At 37.5% G+C, this 22,235-nt stretch overlaps 1 protein-coding gene across 3 annotated transcripts in view; it reads left to right on the top strand.

Annotated features, from left to right (window-relative positions):
- Positions 1–22,235, top strand: part of LOC127426136 (SLIT-ROBO Rho GTPase-activating protein 2) — a 154,855-nt gene that overhangs the window by 91,798 nt on the left and 40,822 nt on the right. For all 3 annotated transcript variants that reach the window (XM_051672701.1, XM_051672703.1, XM_051672702.1), the window contains 3 exons: positions 10,070–10,132; positions 16,319–16,534; positions 19,826–19,954. In XM_051672701.1, coding sequence (XP_051528661.1) covers positions 10,070–10,132; positions 16,319–16,534; positions 19,826–19,954 — 408 coding nt within the window. The remainder of the gene's footprint in view (positions 1–10,069; positions 10,133–16,318; positions 16,535–19,825; positions 19,955–22,235) is intronic.

Below are 22,235 nucleotides of genomic sequence, written 5' to 3' on the forward strand. Positions count from 1 at the left end.
AAGGAATATTATGGGTTCAATAAACGTTAAGCTCAATCAAAGGCATTTTTGGCATGATGTTGAATACCACAAAAATGATTTTGACTTGTCCCTTTTTTTTCTTAAAAAAAAGCACAAATATGAGGCACTTACAATTGAAGGGAATGGGGCCAATCCATAAATGATAGAATAGTCACGGTTTCAACAGTATAGCCACAAAACGTAAGCAATATGCCTGTTAACATGATTTTATCGTGATAAAATCGCTTACTAACCTTTTCTGTGTAAAGTTATACTACATTGTTGCCATGGCAACATAACGCTGTAAACACTAAAACCTAAAATGATCTTAAAAACGATGAGATAACTTTAGTGCTCAAATAATGCACAAGTTTTAACAGAAGAATTCATGTAAGTGCTTTTTTAAATATTATAAGCTTCACATTTCTGCCTATGAACCCTCCAAAAATTGGCCCCATTTACTTCATTGTAAGTGCCTCACTATAACCTTGTTTAATGCGTTTTTTTAAATAAAAGTTTTTGTGGTAATCAACATTATGCCACAAATGCTGTCGATTTAATTTAACTTGTATTGAACCCAAAATATTCCTTTAAGCAGATGCTCCTGATTTAAATAAGCCCAAATACAATACAGATCTTGAGATAATCTTCACAGAATGAAAAGGGAAGTCAGCTACTCCTGGGTCCTGATGCCTAATGCAACCACTGTCAGTGTGACTTGTACATGGATGTGAATTTTCTGTTTTTTTCCTCTCATCAACGCAATTTTGACCAGGTGTGACTTATACTGTATTCAGGTGTGACTTATTGTCTAGAAAATACAGACAATTCTGGAAAATAACTTTGTACTTATGGTGTTGCTTGTTTTAGACTGATTAACATTTTTGACATTGAGACAATTATATTCTATGAGATGAGGTTTTCTGTAATACTCTAACTGAAATATCATATACTGTCTGTCACATTTGCTCAGATGATGTCAAAAGATATGACCAAGCCCCAGACTTTGGTGTCTCATTCCTGTCTGCTTGTCTAGACTGGTTAGACAGGCAGCAATGCTCATGTAGACCCAGAGCTGTGTACACTTTGCAAGAAGGGCTTTCCAATCCACTAGACTCACCTTGTAGGTTACCTATACTAAATTATACTCTTAAGAAAAAAATGAACAAAGTTCTTGGGAGATGAGAATGACAGTCTTTTCAGGAATATGAAATATTCATAACTTTTTTATTATTATAATTATCAGAAAATAGAAGTTAAGAAGAACTGTATTCCTAAGAATGTTCCATAAATCTGGTCCCTGGTCTGTCTAAGGTCAAATTCAGGCCTTGAGGCAACCTTATTTAAAGAGAATTATAAAATAGCTTTTATGTATAATTAAATATTTATAACTTTTTTTTTATTATAAAATTACAGTTGTTGCACTGCTACTGCACATGGCACAAATCACTTGTCACTTTTCACTTTTTTCTTTGATACTTAGCACCAGTTACAGCTTTATTATCCACAATGTACATATGTACATGTGTACACTGTATTTGACCCCTTGCTCGTACTGTTTTCGTATTTATTTACTGTTTATTGTTTAGTGATTTTTTTTTTTTTTTTTTTTTGACTGTGTTTTGTTTACAGTTGAGCAATAGCATTGGAAAGATTTATGTATACTTTTAGGTTCAATCCGATTTTGAGGAATTAAATACTATAAAGAACTATGAATCAAAGACAAAAGAACTACATTTTTCCTTCTAAACCAAGAGGGAGAAAGAACTCGCTTCAGTCTTAAATCTTTTTCATAGTTCATTGTATAACAGGCGGCAAGAGTCCCTCAGACCCCAATCAGCACCTCTTTCTCTCTCGCTGTCTTGTTCCTCACTTCCCACGAGAGAGAGATGAGCCTCCCTTTAAACATTCTCCTCAACTCTTTCTCTCTCCCATAGTCTCGTTTACTCAGACCTCTGTGCTGCAGAAATAACAGGCCTCTAATTGCACGCTCCCAGCTGGCTGCTCTCTGGAGGCTTCCTGGGACTCACTGAAGTCTGTGCGATTGGACTTACCCCACATCCCAGAGTCGTGCCGCTCTCACCTCTCTTAAAATCTTGATGACACGCTGGTGAAATTCTGCACTCTAAATGCAAATGCAGTCAAGGGAGCCGTGTCCGGAGGAGTCTTAAGACTGTTGAACAGGAGTTAGAGACACAATATAATAAAACTCTTTCAGAACACAAATATAGCAGTAAAGTTTTGGATGCACTGTCACCGTCAGAAGTGTTACAGTAGGGGTGACTGAGGGCAAATTTAACAGGAGGTAATTGTGACCCACTAGATTTCTTTAATAACAAAAAAGCAAGAGTGATGACCGATTGGGGAGTAACTGACTAAAAGTAGTAACTCTACTAACTTCACTGCATTTTTCCAGTAATGTGACAATAGTTCAGCTATTTTCACAATAGTGCAGCTTTTTCAGTATTAAGCTACTGTTAACAGTGAAAAGCGGTATAGTGTCACAGAACACTATTGTGCATGCATAAATGGAGCTGAGGCGCTAATCAAACGTGCTCACCTAAACTGTTCTCTCTCTCATATATAGCAGCGGGAAACCCAAATCATTTAAGTGAACCTGTTCATTCAGACAGTTCATCTAAATGAACAGGTTACACTAAACAATTCACTTATATTCAGTGTTGTGAACTCCAATTCATTTTAGTGAGTCATTTTAATTTGAAAAAGCATCTATTTCTCTACGTTTTGGCCTTGTGTCCATACTGAGAGAGCGTATTTGTCAGCGAAAGCTGAGCTTTTTCAAAACGTCTTCGCGTTTTGGTGTGGACAGAGAAGACAGAGATATCTGAAAACGATGACGTATTTGTTGTCATGTGACACAGTCATGTGATCCATTCAACCCAACACGATGAAGATGGCGGCCCATGTTGTAGTGGCGTTGTTGTGTCTAATATCCACTTTGATAGCATTGTTGAAGAAAACTGTTACATTGTACAGCCTTCACATTGTATTCCTTCAAAGGCGACGGGAAGTTTACTCTGAATTGCTGTCCGGTGACGGAACACGAGGACAATTGCATTTCAGACCGTACATGGAATGGTGATTTTTCCGCTTGTGCAGTAAGGGGATTTAAGAGTTTTCATTTGTTTCAGTGTGGATGAGCATCTTTTGGAAAACGCTTCAAAACGGCAGTGTTGACATAGAGCGTTCCGAAAACGAAAACGCGTTTTTTAAATTTAGCCAGATTTATGTAGACGTAGCCTTAAAAAGCTACTATTCAAGATTTTATCATGGCTGTAAAAATGTTGAACTTTTTAATCTGTAAAATAAATGTTAAGCATAATTTCATTAAAATATCTAGTTAAAGACCTTTTTTGTCAGCTGGTCACTTGGTCAGCTGGTTAATATACAGGTATAAATGTTTTTTTTTTGTTTTTTTTTACAATTATAATGTAGGAAGGTACTATGAAGATTTTTGAGCACTATATAAACAGGTAAAAACTATTCATCAAAACTTCCTAAGTATTAAAGCAATGATTACTTTAAGGTGCACTCTTATTTGAGACACAGTAGGAAATTTTCTTTTTTTTTTTTTTTTTTGCCCCCAACCACTGTTGCAATGTAACGGGTGGCAATTGTAACTCTTACACTTGTTAAATTAAATTCAATATTGTGATGTATTCTTTCTCAATGTAAAGTAAATATTATAATAGTACTGTAACTGTTGGCATATATTTTTTAGACCAAAAGATTCCAGGAAAATTTGTACAGTAGTAAAAAAAACTTTAAAATGTTGCAATCGACCTTGGTCTCCCCTATCATCACTATCATTATTAAAGTAGATGTGAAGTATATAGATCACAGAAGACCCTTGTGTATTTTGAATTGAATTATTCTGCTTTATTTAAAAAAGACACTGGAGTATTGGCTGTCCTTCGAACTCCAAATAACCAAAAACATAATTCATTCTTGTCTTTTTTTTTTTGCTGAAGTAGCTCCAGAGTGGAAAAGTCACTATGCACCAACAGCATTCAGAAAGCCTGGCCCCACCAAGCTCATTTTGGATGCTTGCATTGTTTTTGCAGAACACTTTGACAGACTTAAAATCGAGACAAAGAGGGTGCATCAATTCAAGCATGTGCTCATGTTGTTTTGTGGAATTAAAGGATTTAATGCTGTTCAGAAAAGCAGAGGCCTTTCTGATAGGAACAATCCAATGACATGTGACTAACATTTAGCGCTAGTAAGCCAATCACTCTGCAACATGCATACACACACTCTAAAGTGTCGATCCAGTCTTTTTGCTGTCCTATGACAGGTTTGTGCCAAACCAAATCTCCTCTAGGCTCACAGACAAAACCTGTGATCTTTTTCATTTAACTTGTGCAACTCTTCATTAAGGCTCATAAATCAATGTCCTCCCATCCCACTGTCTCTCCCAGTTGCCCAACAGATTTATAGCTTTTTATGGAAAATCAATAGTTTACTCCCATTTTTTGAGCTCTTTGTGTGTGTTGTGTGTGTGTGTGTGTTGTGTTTTGTTTGGAGTGAATCTCAGAGCAGATGGAGAAAAGGCAGTGCTGCCTGCTCTGACTACACTCCTGAAGATCCATTTCACCACAGGAGTGTTATGCTGCTTACAGGGGAAATATTATACTGTATGTGTGTCTGTGTGTGTGTGTGTGTGTGTGTGTGTATACGTTCTTAATGTAGCTATTGTTTGGGGACTACAGCTCAAATTTCCCCCAAAAATGTTTAGAATATAAAACGTTTTGAAGATGTTCTTGTTTGGAAAGTGATTAAATGAAATTAAGAATATTTATAAATTCTTTGTGTGTGTATGTGTGTGTGTGTGTATTAGGGGCAAAGTTACACTCGAGTAATTATAACTATAAATAGAGATGCAATAGACCCAACAATATTAAAAGAAACAGCAGACAGCAGAATAAATCCATTGACCAAGCATATTCCTCATAGCTGATCTGAAGTCAGTTTGAGTCTTGATGAGGACAGACTGGAGCCAGCACCCCAGTGCACATGTCTCCCCCAGCAGGTCTCCTGCTACAGCTCAAGCACAAAATGAGCTATACAGTCCTCAGCTGAGGAGACCATATGCTTATGAACTCTCTCCCACACTTCAGTATAACATTCACACATGACAGCTAAATATAATGAGATTAAATGCTCATTAATAAACTTTGATTTTGAATATTTGTTTGGATGTATTTTTAGAATACCCCTAAAAATCCTCTATCCTCTAGTCCTAATACTTTTTCCTTGTTTTAAGCATAAATATACCTAAATAAATGCAGAAAGGTGCTGTAAGTGATTTTGTTCATGGACAGTTGTGCAAAACTTTGTCCTACTCACTTAAAGATATTAATGAAATAAGTGTCATGAGATATCTCACCTGTCTCTGTGACAGCACTAGACTGTAAACATCAAATAAAAATGTGTCCACGGTCCGCGAACAATGACGCTTTCGACCTGTCATATTTAATATTTTGTAGGCTGAATTAGTTTTTTGTGTTTTTGCCCGATATACATTTCTATACTTACCCATCTTGGGCAAAATACAATTTGAGTTTCTAATACCTCACACATGAAACTCTGAATCTTCAACCAAAATTCTTGGATATTAACACACCCTCAAAAGACGGGTTGTGTCTCCATCTTCTGATTGACATCGCCAGCAGGTGGGTGTGCCTTCAAGACCAAGCCTATACAATCTAGAGGGGGTCCAATAGAATCTACTGTATGTAAAATCTTGAATTGCATAAGGCGCACCCTTGCATCTCTAGATGCAGACTTGATGTTTTTTTAGAATCCTAGCCCACACTCCCTCCTCCAAGACCAAATTTTAATCTTTCTCCCATACTCTCTTGATAGAAGTTAAAGCTCCATCCCCCAGACTCTGAATTAGCAGGGAGTAATACACTGATGCCTCATGACCTTTTCCAAAAGCAGTAATCACCTCTCCCAGAGTATCTGCCGCTTTGGGTGGGGGTGGGGGGGTGTAAACTACTCCCAAAAACACTACAGAGTAGGTGGCACAGCTGTAAATACTTATAGAACTGAGATCTGGGAATCCCAAAATGTTGAACCAAATTCTCACTCTCATATAGGTCACCAAGTGTAATAACCCCCCTCATGATCCACTCTGACCAGCGAAAAGGGGACTTATTAATACATAATTTGGGGTTCAGCCATATGCTCGAGGCAACATTTAAATAAAGGTCCGAATTAAACACTCTGGACGCTTTTGTCCATACCGAGTGCAAATGCGAGATAACGGTTGTAACTTAACTTCTCCGGTTAGTTTGATAGAAAGGCTTTGCAATGGCGAAATAGGGGCAAGAATTTCCTGTCCAATACAAAACCAGGCAGGGGCTCTCTCAGGTGAAAGGGTCCAATGTGCCAAATGTCTGAGACCCAATGCATAATAATAAAACAAAATCTTGGGTAGGCCTAGCCCACCTTTGTCAATCGGCCTGTGTAACTTACTGAAATGTAATCTGGTACACTTACCATTCCAAATGAAGGACTTCGCTATGCTATCAAATTGCATGAAATAAGAGAGGGGGACATCTGCAGGGAGAGACTGTAGCAGATAGTTAAAATTTGGAATACAATTCATTTTAATAACATTAACCTTCAATCTTGAAGACTTAATTATGCCTTCTGGATGCAAAAACATGTTTGAATAATGATATGAGTGATGTAGCTATTATTACTGTATATGCACTGCCTGGCCAAACAAAATGTGCATACTCTTAATATTTAGTTGGACCACCTTTAGCTTTGATTACGGCGTGCATTCATCGTGGCTTTGTTTCAACAACCTTATGCAACGTCACAACATTTATTTCCGTCCTGGGTTGCATTAATTTTTGGACGAGATCCTTTATTGATGGCGGGAGAGTCAAACCACTCCGTAAAGTCTTCTCCAGCAGACTTTCAATGGGGTTAAGGTCAGAACTCTGTGGTGGCCAATTCATGTGTGAAAATGATTCCTCATGCTCCCTGAGCCACTCTTTTTCACAATTTGAGCCCAATGAATCTTGGCATTGTCATCCTGGAATATGTCCGTGCCATCAGGGAAGAAAAATCCATTGATGGGATAACCTGGTCATTCAGTACATTCAGGTAGTCAGCTGACTTCATTTTATTGCCACATAACATTGCTGAGCCTAGACCTGACCTAGAAGCCTAGAGGCTTGTACAGTGGGCACTATGCATGACGGGTGCATCACTTCATGCACTTCCCTTCTTACCCTGACATGCCCATCACTTTGGAATAGGGTAAATTTGGACTCATCAGACCACATGACCTTTTTTCATTGCTCCACAGTCCAATCTTTGTGCTCCCTAGCAAATTGAAGTCATTTTTTTTATGATTAGCCTCACTAACAAATGGCTTTCTTGTGTCCACACAGCTGTTTAGTCCCAATCCTGTAAGTTCTTGTCGCATTGTGAATTCTATTGATGGTTTTACGATGTGACTTCACCAAGCGTTTTAGTGATCTCTGATAACAATCATTCATGATTTTTTTCCGACAACATTTCTTCCACAAAGCTGACGGTTCACTACTATCCTTCCAGGTTTTAATAATGCGTTGGACAGTTCTTAACCCAATTCCTGTGATTTCAGCAATCTCCTTAGTTGTTTTCTTTGCTTGATGCAGGCCAATAATTTGCCCCTTCTGAAACACAGTAACATCTTTTCCATGACCACGGGATACATCTTCTGACATGGTTGTTTAAGAAATGAGAAGCTACACACTGCATCAGTTAGGGTTAAAAGAATTGTTGCCAGCTGAAACATATTAATCACTGCAAAAATTATCCAATCATAGGCTCTTAAGGATCTGCTTATTTAAATCCAAATGGCGACTTTTGTTTTTGGCCAGGCAGTTTATAAGAGAACAACAGAGACACTGCCTCCTTAATAAGAAAACATAATATGTTCAAATGTAGAACAACTCAGTATTTTTAAACAAATCAGGTGAGTCCACTCTCTGCTACAGAAAATGGTTTAGGCACCATTCATTAACTTCCAACTGCAATAGATGGATCACAGGCTAGTTTAAAAGTTTTAAAAGAATAGATTGAAATAGATTTAAACCTTTTAGTGTGTCTTTCATTACTTAATCCTACTTTCTATGAATTTTAAAATGTTACATTTGTCAGAATGCCACTTTTGAACTGTTCTCAACAATACATTTATAATAAGTATCAAAATCAGATAAATGATCCATTGCACTTTTTTCTTAAGATCTTAAAAACAATTTTAATTCATTTGGAATTTACAGTATGTGTACAATTTAAATGTTTTCTTTTTTTTAATACTGAAAAAAAGAAATGCTGTCCCTATTGCTGTTGTCATTATATCACGAAAGCATTTTAGAGAACAACTTCAGAGTTTCGACTGAAGTTATGATGGAAATGAGAAGTAAAAGTGAAGTTAGGCATCCTATGTACAGGAATACGGGCTGTTCACTGGGGGGAGTGGTTGTTTCTCAACTTAAGTAATTAACATGTTCCTTTCTGTAACAGATTACAGTTACACTTTTTTTTTTTGTTTTTTTGTAACCTGATTACGTAACACTGTTTCAAGTATTCTGTTACTCCCCAAGCCTGCAGATAAAACCCATTAGATTTCGATTATGAATGGCTCCCCAAAAGGATCTCCAACGGGACACTTTCTCATTCATCTCTGCATTCAAAGGGTTAAAAAACTGAGCTCTGCTCTTTTTACACCCTGGCCAACAGGAAGGATGCTATGTGGTCACATGGTTTGTGGATTAAGGATTTATTATGATTTATAATTTATTATGATTATGGATTAAAGATTTATTATCTCACCCACATTTATTTTAAATGTATAATTTTAAAGTAACAGTTCACCTAAAAATGAAAGTGATATGGGTTTGGATTGATATAAGGGTGAGTAAATCATGACAAAATTAAAATGTTTGGGTGAACTATCAATAAGTCGGTGGTCTTCTATGCCCGTTCACACACTTCCATCTCAGGAATTATTTGTAATTTCAGTCACATATTTCCATCATTTGAATCACTTTTTCTCCACATGAATTCAAGAGCTTATTGACCTCTCTCCAAAAACAGCAAAAATGTCATTTTAAGAACTTCGAAAAGTAGAAAACCCCACAAAAATGTCTATGAAGGGAAAAGGAAAAAAGTGACTTGAGTGAAAGCCCTCTGTTAATGCTATAGACTTCTTTTTGGCTGGCTCTCAAGCTATCAACCCACAGCGATTGAAGTTGGAGAGTATTCAGTGTCGGGCTTGAGACTTGCTCTTGCAAGCACTTAATTTTCATGTCATGCTGTGCCATCATTCCAGAGCTTCCTCTTACAAGACACAGAATCCACCAGAATGGCAAATGCCATTTCCATTTCACAAAAAGTTCACCAGTCCACTTTATTCTACAGGCTCTGAGAGGAAGTCTCATTAAATTAATGAGAAATGGTTTTCAACTTCTCTTCAGCTGCAGATTTGTTGACTTTCATCATAAACTGATTGACATTTGAACAGAAATTCAATGATTTTTTTTTTGTCTACACCAGCGTTTCTTAAAATATGGGTTGCGACCCAAATTGCGTCACATAGCCATACATGTTGAGTTGTGATGTATTTTGATATGCATGTAATTATTTTCTTTAGTAAAAGTAACTGAAATTGTTAAGAGCAAATATGATAAAATAACCCCTGTGCAGTGTGTTCCAGGATAATCTTTTGAACTGGGCAGCAGTATAGGTTGGATTAGATGTGTATGAAGTTAGCTGGCGCTGAACTCCATTACTGAGAGGGCAGGTAGCTGTCTCATCAGTCTGTCTTAAAGTGACAGCCTCAGGGCAAGAAAACCAAATTAGCTCCTCCTCTGCCATCATAAAGGATAGTTGGTTTGGGCAGCTCTGGACCTGTCTGTCAAGTAATGGAATACAGGGCAATACTGTTAATCATAATATACCCTATCATCCCACTCCCTGTCTTTCTATCTCTTGCTCCATTATTTGTCTTTTACTAATGTTTTTTCTCCTCTTACAGAGTAAAGAGGTGGGCCTCCAGTTACAGGAAGATATGATGAAAGTCCTCAACGAGCTGTACACGGTAAGATAACAATACACTAAAACACGTTACTCTACTGAATTAACTCAAAGGTCTTCGTTTTTTTAAGATAGTCTATTTTGTCTACCAGTCAGTCTAAGCTAGTTTAAATTGGTTTATGCTGGTCTACCTGGTGTTTCCAGCCTGGCAAAGGTGGATTAATCTGGTCTGGCTGGTCTCCCAGTCTGACCAAACTGTTTTAAGATGGTTTAGCTTGTCTCCCAGCCTGACCAAGCTCATTTAAGGTGGTCTAGGTGGTCTTCCATCCTGACAATGCTCATTTAAAACGGTCAAACTGATGTTCCCACCCTGGCCAAGCTGGTTTAAGATGGTCTCCCAGCCTGGCCAAACTGGTTTAAGCTGGTCTCCAAATCTGACCAAACTGTTTTAAGATGGTCTAGCTGGTCGGCCAGCCTGGTCAAAAAGGTTTAAGGTGGTCAAACTTATGTTCCCAGCCTGGGCAAGCTTATGTTAAGATGGTCTGCCAGCCTGGCCAAGCTGGTTTAAACTGGTATAGGTGGTGTTCCCAGCCTGGCCAAGTTGGTTTATTCTGGTTTCCCAATCTGACCAAACCATTTTAAAATGGTCAAGCTGGTCTCCCAGCATGGCCAAACTGGATTAAGATAGTCAAACTTGTGTTACCAGCCTGGCCAAGGCTATGTTTAGCTGGTCTAGCTGGTCTTCCAGCCTAGTCAAGCGGGTTATAGCTGGTCTAGCTGGGCTCCCATTCTGGCCAAGCTGGTATAAAATGGTTTAGCTTGTCTTCCAGCCTGGCCAAGCTCATTTAAACTGGTCTGACTGGTGTTCCCAGCCTGGCCGAATTGGATTAAGCTGTTCTCCTGGCCTGGCCAAGCTGGTTTAAACTGGTCTCCCACTCTGACCAAACTGTTTTAAACTGGTCTAGCTGGTCTACCAGCCTAGCAAAGATGGTTTAAGATGGTCAAACTTGTGTTCCCAGCCTGGACAAGCTGATGTTAATATGGTCTCCCAGCCTGGCCAACCTGGTTTAAACTGGTTAGGTGGTGTTCCCAGCCTGGCCAAGCTGGTTTAATCTGGTCTCCCGATCTGACCAAACTATTTTAAACTGGTCTAGCTTGTCTCACAGCCTGGCCAAGATGGTTAAGATGTTCAAACTTGTGTTCCCAGCCTGGCCAAGCTGGTTTAAGACAGTTTAACTGATGTTCCCAGCCTGGCCAAGCTGGTTTAAACTGGTCTAGGTGGTTAACCACCTTAATCTGGTTCAAGATGCTTTTTTATGCAGGGTTCATCCACTATTCTCAGCACTGCCGGCAGTAAATCTGAGACGATCATCTTTCTGCAGTGTCTGCAGCTTTTCCACATTTCATTATCTTTTTGTGCCACTCTCTATCGCAGACTTCAAAAGGAGAGCAGGTTCACAATGTTCTCTCTCTCCCTTTCTCTCTCACTCTCCCTTACATCACCCTGCTGCAGCTATGAAGCACTGAGATTTGAGTCTCCGCCTCAATCGAGTTATTTTGGTCTCTTGTTGTTGTACTCCAATCAGTGTTTTTGAGGCATAGATTTGGCTAGAGTTATTCCTTTTTCTTCTTGTCGAAAACATTTTGTGAGATTTTAGTCACTGCCTTCCCTCTGTGTGTGGTTGCATTACAGGGTGTGTCTTCGCTGTCTTGCCTCAGATTTCTAGAATGGAAAGGTTCTAAAGAAACCATTAAACTGCTACTTAATGTTTTGTGCCTTGGAATGGATGTGTGTATTTGAACAAGTCAGTATAATCCCTTATCCGACAACAGTTCCTTAGTTTGAATAAGAAGTAGTATTAAATGATAGTAATTACAGTCATCGGCCAATAATGAGTTTGACTTGCTTGCATGATAGCCGACTGTTCATGTCCTACCTAAATCTCTAACACTTTGTCATAACGGGTCCCAGCGGTAAAAGCTATCTCTTCCATGCAAATCTTGAGTTTTTGTCCTAACAACCACAATAAGTGGTGAGCAACAGGACATTTCGGTAACACTTTATAATAACTACACGTTATAAAGTATTTGTAAAGCATTAGTTTGTAGTTAATTGATCATTTATAAATTATTGTTCCTACATTATTAATACATTAATAAGCTACATATATATAGTATGTTATTTGTTTCTATTCACTTTATCAAATGATTTATTATTGTTTAATAATTTCATTTATAGGCAGTTTGATAATGTTTTTTTTATCCTTAGTAAACTACTTTTTAATCATACCTAACTGATGCATTTTAGTTGATGCAAACCAGTGGTAAAGAAGTGTTTATGAGAACATTAAGAAAGCATAAATTCATAGTTAATAAAGATATTAAATATGTAATGAATTGGATAAATTTTTCTGCTTAATTTATGTGTATATTAATGTTTTTGGGACACTTACTATTAAATCAATTAATGCTTAATAAAGATCGTAATAAAGCACTTACTAATGGCTAGCTAAGCATTTTGCTTGACCTAATCTAAAGTGAGAACTATATATGCCTTATTAAACATTTATTAACATGGTTCAACAGTAATTATGCCAGCTTGCCGGGGCCAGTGTGAGAGTTTCACTCTTTCGGGCCAGTACTGCATTGTCACTAAATCTTCCGTTGATCTGTAAATGTGTTGTACATGTGTCCTAGTCTGATTATTAAACCACAACAGCCTGCAATTTCATTTAAGAAATATCCAGTTCTCTTGTGTTGCACACTTCAAAGTGATGTGTGAAGGCACTGACCTGCTAAAAACATTACATTATGACTTCTGTAATCTGTGTATCAGATTACAGAAAGTGAATCGCTCATTTAATGCGAAGCATGCAGCACATTCCAGACAATTTATTTAATGAAATTGTAGCCTCTTACGGTATAACAATCAAATGACCACGTAGCGAACTTCTGCTTATCCAGAAATGTGAAACTTCCATCAAACAGACACAGAAACTGACACAGTGATCCATCAAAATGCTCTTTCCTATTTCTGTTTTTTTATTATTTTTTATTTTTTTTTGCCATTTCATCACTGTCATGTGACCGTGGTGGCGTGCTGGCTGTTTCCACAGCTACTAACTATCAGTGGGATTTTTGGACTTTCCTTCTGGAATTGAATAACATTTTATGAAATATTTATAGGTGGTCCACTGGTAAAACTGAATTAAACAGTCATTTTAATTGGCAATAATGAGAACAAGTCTGCTTATAAAGCTTAATAGGATGGAAAACGCTAAAGTGGTTTTTACTTTAGTGTCTTTTGAGCCTTTGTGATTGAGATGCTGTGGAGATGGTTATTTCAGGGCCAAGTTTATGGTAATGGATTAATGGATCATTAATAAATGTATAATTAGGCATATACAGTTCTTACTTTAGGTCACGCAAAATGCTTAGTTAGCAATTAGTCAATGCTTTATTATAAACTATATATTAAGTAATAATTGATTTAATAGTAAGTGTTGCTAAAACAGTAACACATACATTAATTACATTTAAATGTAAATCCAATTAATTACATATATAATTTCTTTATTTACTATGAATTCATGCCTTGTTCATGTAAAAAAAAAAAATAACATTATCAAACTGCCTATAAATGAACTTATTAAACAATAATATATCATTTGCTACAGTGAATATAAACAAATAACAAACTATTTGTATGTAGCTTATTAATGTAGGAACAATAGCTTATAAATGATCAATTGACTATAAACTAATGCTTTACAAATACTTTATACCGTGTAGTTATTATAAAGTGTTACCAGGCATTTCTGTTGGTTTCTGTTTGTGCAATGTTGTGCTGTGTAGCGCTGCTACACAGTCAAAAAGACTCTTAAACTCATGAGTGAAGTATTTTCAAATCTTTCAAATGTTGATTTAAAAAAAGTCCATTAATACGTTATACATCAACTACCATGAACAGTCATTAGGACCAAGAAACACTGGGATATAGTGAACTGTTTTTACAGTGTAATTCTAGCACAAAAACCTGTATTATCACTTAACCTCAGTTTTAACCCTAAATAGCAGTGTGATTACAGTTTTATAGACTAAGCATAGCAGTATCCGTACCACCGCAGTGACCCATGTTCCTTGGCATGCCGAAATTAGCACTAGTGCATGGAAAATCTAGGGATGATTCAGTGGATCCTTATTCATGTTATTATCCTGAAGTTAAGAGCAGTGCATTAGTGCTGCTTTCTTATACATGGCATAGAGTTACATGGGGTTTCCTCTTGTGTATGCTTTTAATTAGCAGCTAAATAATCCTAATGATTTCAGAGTTTTATTTTTGCTGGGAAAAGAAATAAAATTAGAAACACTCTTTGTGATTCTGCACATATTTCTGTGTTCTCGTACTTACGGGGGGAAAGGAATAGTTTGGGGTTTTTGGGGTGGGGTATTCTGGGCTTAAATGTGGTCAGAGGAGGGCTCGTGATACTGGCTCGCTTTGAATGGTGACTGAATTCCCCCTGTACACATGCACACATGGCCTTCTGGGAAATGTGTGTAACCCATTTCAATAGCTCATAAAAAGCAAGCAAATCCTTTAATTAGAGAGTTAAGGATGGTGAAAATAAACCTTGCATCATTTTTAGTGACATCTGTGCTTTATATAAAGAAAGGGAGGAATGAATGGAAAAGCTGAGGATGATTATCTCAGCCTTTTGGATATGAGAGGAATCCCTTTGGCCCGAAAATGGTCAATGGGGTGAGTTTCCTTTTTGCAATCTCAAGCATTCTTCCTCATTAACTCAGCAGTGACTTAAAGGGATGGTTCACCCAAACACATAAATTCTGACATCATTTATTTGACCCTCATGCCGTTCCAAATCCTTACGACATTCTTTCTTCCATTGAGAAATTTTGAAGAATGTTGACGCTGCACTTTTTTCCATACAAGTAAAGTGAATGGTGACTAACAGTATTCTGCCTAACATGTCCTTTTGTGTCAAACATATTTGGAACAACATGACTGTGAGTGAGTGATGACAGAATTTTCATTTTTGGGTGGACTATCCATTTAAGAATGGAAAAGAGCATGACTTGGCTATGCACTTTACAAAAGCAAGAATGAGGGAATTGCAGGTAGCCCCCTCCTATGTTTGCCAAATTCCCCTCATAAATGTTTTCTATTAATGATGACATTTCAAAGAGCTTACTAAATGTATTATACCCATCATAGAGGCTGACAACCTTATAAAAGCCAATGTAAATGGAGGGAAATGGAGTGCATTAACTTCCTCTAAGTCTAGCAGGAAGTGATGGCTTGGCATAATTTCTCTAGTTTGATTGCAAGCACAAAAATGGCGTCACATTATTTTTAAAGGAGCAGGGCTTTGGAATGAGCTCCTGCCTTTAATCACATTCCCAAATTTAGCATCTGCTGAATACTAACTATCCAGTTTGGTGGCGTCTTCCATTACTTGGCAACAGTCACGGATGATAGAACAATGGTGTACTCATTGGGTGATAGTTCACGCAAAAATAAAATTAATTCCAAAACCGTATGTCTTACTTTTTTCTGTGGAACACTAAAGGAGGTATTTAGCAGAATTTGTTCCAAACAATGAAAGGTTAATGGCGATCATGGCTGTGCCTGGTGCCCAATCACTTTCTTTGTATGGCATAGAGCATCTTGGAAATTCTGCTTTAGCTTATTTTCTTCATTAGTGCGGCTACACTGGAAATTTAGTCCTCGTGCTTGAAACCCATGGTGAAGTAGTCATATCGCTTACTCTCTGCCTCCACAAACACATTGGGCTAAAGAGGAAAAACTGTTTGTCTCTGCATGCCTGACTGTGAGTAGACACTATTTGTGCAAATGATTTTGGAGCGTAGCAATTTCTTTGATTGCGTAGGAGTTTTTGGTGTTGTGAATAACTGTGTGTTGTAAAGGCTGACAGGTCAGTAGTTCAAGTGTTTTCCTGTTCTTGCCTGTTATCTTTCCCAAAGCAGTGTGAGGCATGCTAAAAAATACTCATATCCCAAAATCTAATCAGGATATCTAAAATAATAATGAAATTCTTAAAGCTTTTCATGGTTTAAAGGAATAGTTCTCCCCAAAATAACAATTATGTCGTCTATTACCCTCTTTTTCATGCAATGAAAGTGACTTCAAACCAGTGATTTGAGCATGAGACATTGGCTCTATGTGTAAAGTACGACTTCCACATTTAACCTCCTCTTCCTAACCCCACAGGTAATGAAGACCTACCACATGTACAACATGGACAGCATTAACGCGGAGAGCAAGCTGAAGGAGGCGGAGAAACAGGAAGAGAAGCAGATGAGCCGTAACGTGCGACACGAGGACAGGCAGACCCCACGCTCGCCCGACTCCCTCACCAACATAAAGATTGAGGAGAAACACGTACGCCGCAGCTCCGTCAAGAAGATCGAGAAGATGAAGGAGAAGGTGAGAACGAGGGAATGGCGGAAGGAGAACAGCAAGTAGCATGTACGTTATACGGATAGCTCTGAATTCTGATTGGATGAGCCTTGTCCGAAGCCATTGTAAAATGACTCTAAAGTGCACACCCGTGACCGCACATTCTATATTAATGCGCCAAGTTGCTACCTTGCTTTTTTGGCCAATGCCAAAATCCTAAAGTTTAGGACAATGAACTATATTAACTGGTGGAACAATTCTTTATTTCAATTAATATTACTGTTAAATTTGTAACTGTTTATTGAACATTGTTTCTTTTATCATATTGCTATTGCCGCTGTTTTATTAAAGCAATTTATGATGCCAAATTGCCGTTTTAGTATAGAATAAAGCAATAGGCCACTATTCTCACTATGCTACAGTAAGCAAACTATATAAAAGGGGGCAATGGAGCACAACAGTTTGGTTCCAGATGTAAAAATCCCATTCATTTTTCCCATAGGGCAGTTGTTTTTAACAATATTGGTAACATTTTCAATAAGGTTGTATATGTTATACTAATAACATTTTACAGCACTAATTAATCTTGGTAAATTTCAATTTATACTAATACATTTTTAAATTTAAAAGTTGTATAATGTTAACATTAGTTAATGCATTATGAACTAACAATGAATGAACAATTGTGTTTTTATAAATTAACATTAACTAAGATTAATAAAGTCTGTTAAATATTGTTAGTTGTTAGTTCATGATACCGAATGCATTTACTAATGTTCATAAATAGGATTTTATTGTAAAGTGTTACCAGAATAACCTTTAAAGACAGACCTACCGTGAGCGCTAAGGTTGTTCATTGATATTATACACTTCTGATAAAGCCATCAGTCCGTGTTATTTCAACTTCTTTTTTAAAATTTTGCACTTAATTGCAGAATTTGTGATGAATAACTACACTACCCATGATCCTGCAGAGAAAAATCCACCAATCAAATAGTTTTGGAAAACAAGGCACGCCAAAAGAGCCATGCAATGACCACCCACTTCCATAATGCACTGACATTCACTCTCTAACTACTTCTGTATTTGTATATATCTGAATATTTTGCAATAAAATGTAAAATATGCTGTTTCTATACTTATAATGAACAACTTTTAGGGATTGTAGTTCACTCCCTCATGAAAAACATTCACAATTTTTAAAAATGTGTCTTTTTGTCCGATTTTCAAATATGTCTTTGCTTCAATTCAAAGTTTGTAATGTTGTGATTCACTTCTGAACTGGTTGGTTTGGTTCATGACTTGAAATGGTTTCATGAAGGATTTTAAGAAATCCATATGGAAAAAGTGAATGGGAAAAATACTTCCAGAACCAAGACGGATAAAAAAACGTGGGGGGAAGGCAATGTTGCGCTGTATTTGCTCTTGTAACTCAAAGGCGGTTATCTTGAGTGTTTTGATTTTTCCTGTTCATTTATCTATGATCGGTTTATTTCTTCCTCCTTATACTGGTTCTCGTTCAAATAAGAAAGAGTAACAAGAGCTGAACGAATGGAGTTAGAAGAGTTAATGGAATGAGGGATCAGAGAGCTGGAGATTTTCTTGGACAGTTGAGGCAAAATATGTGGAGGAAAGGTGAACGTAGGCAAAAGAATGAACAGATGGAGAGAGATTTCAGGGAAATGAGAAAGGTAATTGAGTAGGAGCTGAGAGAGAGTGGCAGAAAGATAGAGAGCAGCAGAGAGCAATGAGGTGGTGAGAGGTACAGAGCATGTCGTCATGGCCAGATGGTGTTGAGGGTCCTAAACCTTAAGCTGGACAGCTTTAATGACCTGTTGATGATTCCCATTGTGGCTTATCGGATATATCACTTAATAAAAAAAGGATCAGCTAAATAAGCATGATAAAAATAACCATGCTTTAACATTCTGCGATATCAGTGCATTCAGAAAGTATTCAGACCCCTTCTTTTTCATACAATGTTAGCAATTATGTTGCAGCCTTATGCTAAAATGCTTTAAAGCATTTTGGGTTTTTTTCACACTAATCTACACTCCATACCCCATAATGGCAAAGCAAAAAAAAAAAAAAAATGTTTTTTTGATAACTTTGCAAATTTATTAAAAAGAAAAAACTGAAATGTCACAATGACATAAGTATTCAGACCCTTTGCTATGACACTTTAAATTTAGCTCAGGTGCATCCCATTTCTCTGGATCATCTTTGAGATGTTTCTACACTTTGATTGGAGACCACCTGTGGAAAATTCAATTGATTGGACATGATTTGGAAAGGCACACACCTGTCTATATAAGGTTTCACAGCTGAAAATGCATATCAGAGTAAACACCAATCCATGAGGTCAAAGGACCTGCCTGAAGAGCTCAGAGACAGGATTGTGTCTATATTGACCACTAAACTTTATAATTGACCGTCCCAAGCAAGCAGTTTCTTGCATTACTCTCATTGGTCTCATTTTGCTTGTATAATCTAATAATTCAGCAACTCAAATCAATATTTTATGTCCATTTATTTATTTATTTGGTAAGTAGCTGTGGTATAATTTACAGTCAGCCAGTCATTATCACAATCTAAAGCCCTTCACGGTAATACAAAACCCTTCGCTATTTTGCATGACCAGCTGAATGTATGCTTTCCCTTTCATGGGCTACTTGTCTATCACAATGACAAATTACAGTGTGCGTTCATTTTTGGGGTGCTTGTTAGTATGTGGGTGTAACGTGGTATTTCTTAGATTACAGGCATACATTTCAGCAATGCCTGTTTCAGTATGGTAATGGAAATATTCTGACCAATAATCAGCAGTTTAAAAGATGGATCCATCAGGTCAGTATACACTGTGTTGAGAATGTCACTAGATGATGTAATTAGATGACATAAGGTCAGGGGTCAGGGATTAACATGTCTGGTCCAGCTTCTGTGTCGATCCTTGTCTTTGTTCTTGTGGAGACCTCTGGTTGCCATCTCTGTCCAGTACCATCATTTGACAGAATGATTGATGGAATCATCACTGGGTTGTTCCACCAGGGCCATCTCTGTTTCCACAAGCCCAACAGCAGCTCCTCTATGTGGAACCCACTGGAGAGAGGTTGTGGTCACCCTGGCTGCCCATTTACAGAAGAAAACTTGTAATGTTTGTGTTTGTGGTGCCAGCTATAACATTCCCTGAATAACAGGGGCTTGTGGAAGCCAAACAAGGTGCCAACCACAGTGAGCTCATGAGTTTGATTTCAAAGGTTTAATTCAGAGTTCTTATTGTCTCATCCATCCTTGTTGGGTTTACTCTTTTATTCTCAGCGGCAAGCGAAATACACTGAAAACAAGCTGAAAGCTATCAAAGCCAGGAATGAGTACCTTCTGGCACTGGAGGCCACCAACAGCTGCGTCTTCAAATACTACATCCATGATCTGTCTGACCTCATAGACGTAAGTCCACCTTTATCACATTACTATAGCTGCCTGTTTGTGAATCTGTTTGACAATCTCACTTTAGCTCTGGTTCTTAACCTAGTGAGCTGCCCTTTCAGAAACAGAATTAGCTTTATTGCCAAGGAAGCTTCCAGTGCACAAACAATGCAGCAACAAGACAGAGATAATAATAAATAAAAAAAAATAGAATAAAAATAAAAAGTGAATAGAAAATATAAGTATATATAGAAATACACAATTTGTCTACATAGACAGCTTCTTAATATTCATGGAACCTCTTAAGTAACTGATTTGGAATGCTGTGCATAGGCAGAAATAGGGCTTCGCGCATGAGAGTCGGCTCGCAATTGTTTTCAATAGAGTTTGACGTTAGCATGCTGCTAAGCTAACAATGTGGTAGTCTAATCAGAAAAAATACATAGCACATACAAATAATGGGTGAATAATCCATTTTTAATTCCATTACCGCATACTTTGGAAAACAAAGGAAACTAAAAACAGAGTTTTCAAACGAAAACAGTTTGTGTGGATGTGGCTCTAGGAGCCGTTCAGACCGAATGTGTTCTTGCGTTAAAAATGCTAGACGTATTGCAACTAATAGAACAGAAGCAGTTTTTTTAACAGTTGAAGTTCTTTTATCTTGACATAGCATCTAAAAACACAGCACTCATGTGCGAGAAGCTGAAAAAACAGTGTGACGTAGCGTAACAGTCAAAGACGTCCATCTAGTGCATGTTTAGGCTAAAAAACAGTGCAGACCAATGCAAAAACACATTCTGTTTGAACAGCTTTTTAGAATGTCATGAGGAATGTAATTTTCCTTGATTTTTTTGACATAAAAGAGGTCATTGTCCAAAAAAAAAAAACCTTACTGTAAGTTTCAGAACTCAAAACTTCCTCTCTAGTCCGAAAAGTGCATTTACTGTTTCCACTCTGCAAAATCTACGGATTTGTACAGTCGGCCGTTTTTGTCGGAAAATAATCCATGATCAGGACTCCAACGGAGAGAGGATTACACAGTTTTACACAGTTATTTACCAAAGAAATACAAAATTGCTCACATAATATTAATGTGCCATGTGAGTTATTGTGTCACCAAATCTTGTATGCCTGAAAATATAAGTATTCGGAAGAAACAGTATTCCGACTTTGTTTAGTTTTTAATTGTTATTTCAGTCAGAACAACTGTAGTAGTTTGATTTCGTGCTTCACATAAATTGGAACATATAGATATTAATGATTGATGGACAGTGTGCTTTCAGGGGATTTTGTAAATCACTTGTATTTTGTGCTTTTTTCATTCATGGAAAAAACAGTTCCACGAGTGCTGGAGGGGGGAATTTGCACTTCAAAGATGTTAGTCAATCGTAACACAGTGGGCATGGATATTCAAGTCTTAAAGGGGATAGCATAGAGTGTTTCAGACAGAGGGCCAGAGACAGGTGGAAAAATGTCATTTAATACTATATTATGACTGTTTTTTTGTGTGCAAAAACCTTTACTAACATTATAAATGAACCTCAAGGAAAATTAATGGTAAAAAAAAAAATCATCCTGAATGTGTCTGCATAGAAAGTGTGAGCTATCTCACTTTGTAGTAATACCCTGTGACAGTGTGACAGCGTACTGCTGTGTACAGTCTGACCCCAGGTAGACCTGCAGCAAGCCCCCTGGGTGAGCTCCGCAAGAGGGCCCACTTGTCCCATTCTATCAGAATCACACTTCTTGTAGCAAGGCAGCCACAAAGTGGTCAAATCTCCTCTTCAAATTACCCTCATTTGCTGCACGCTGGGGTCCACACACTTCTTGAACAGAGACTTTTTCTGAGTAAAGAGATGTGAATAGGAGCGATGGATTTACTCTGAGCAGTCTTTTATTTTACGATTTCAGAGTGTGGAACTGAAACTGACAAACTCTATAGGGGTTAATAAAAAAAAAAATGGTGAGTTGGTTTCTCAGTGCTCAGGGGGAATACGGGGGCCAGGCCAGGTTACCTCCCTGTGAAAATTCAGGAATGTTCTGTGTTTTGATTGGACGGCACTGTTTTCACAAATAATATGTTGGTTTCAGCTTGAATTTTACAAAAACAATACAGAATCAGGTACGGTGGGATTTAAAACTAAGAAACCACATGTGAAATGCTCCTATTTTGCATTTTTCTAATTAAATGCAAGTTTAGCATTTTATTTCTTAACATTTGGTATGTCCCTCTTGGCATGAACTGGCATGGACTTCTGGCATGGCATGGTTTTTACAAAACCTGATGATCCATGTTATT

The sequence above is a fragment of the Myxocyprinus asiaticus genome, chromosome 35 (assembly GCF_019703515.2).
Source record: "Myxocyprinus asiaticus isolate MX2 ecotype Aquarium Trade chromosome 35, UBuf_Myxa_2, whole genome shotgun sequence".
Classification (NCBI taxonomy): Eukaryota; Metazoa; Chordata; class Actinopteri; order Cypriniformes; family Catostomidae; genus Myxocyprinus; species Myxocyprinus asiaticus.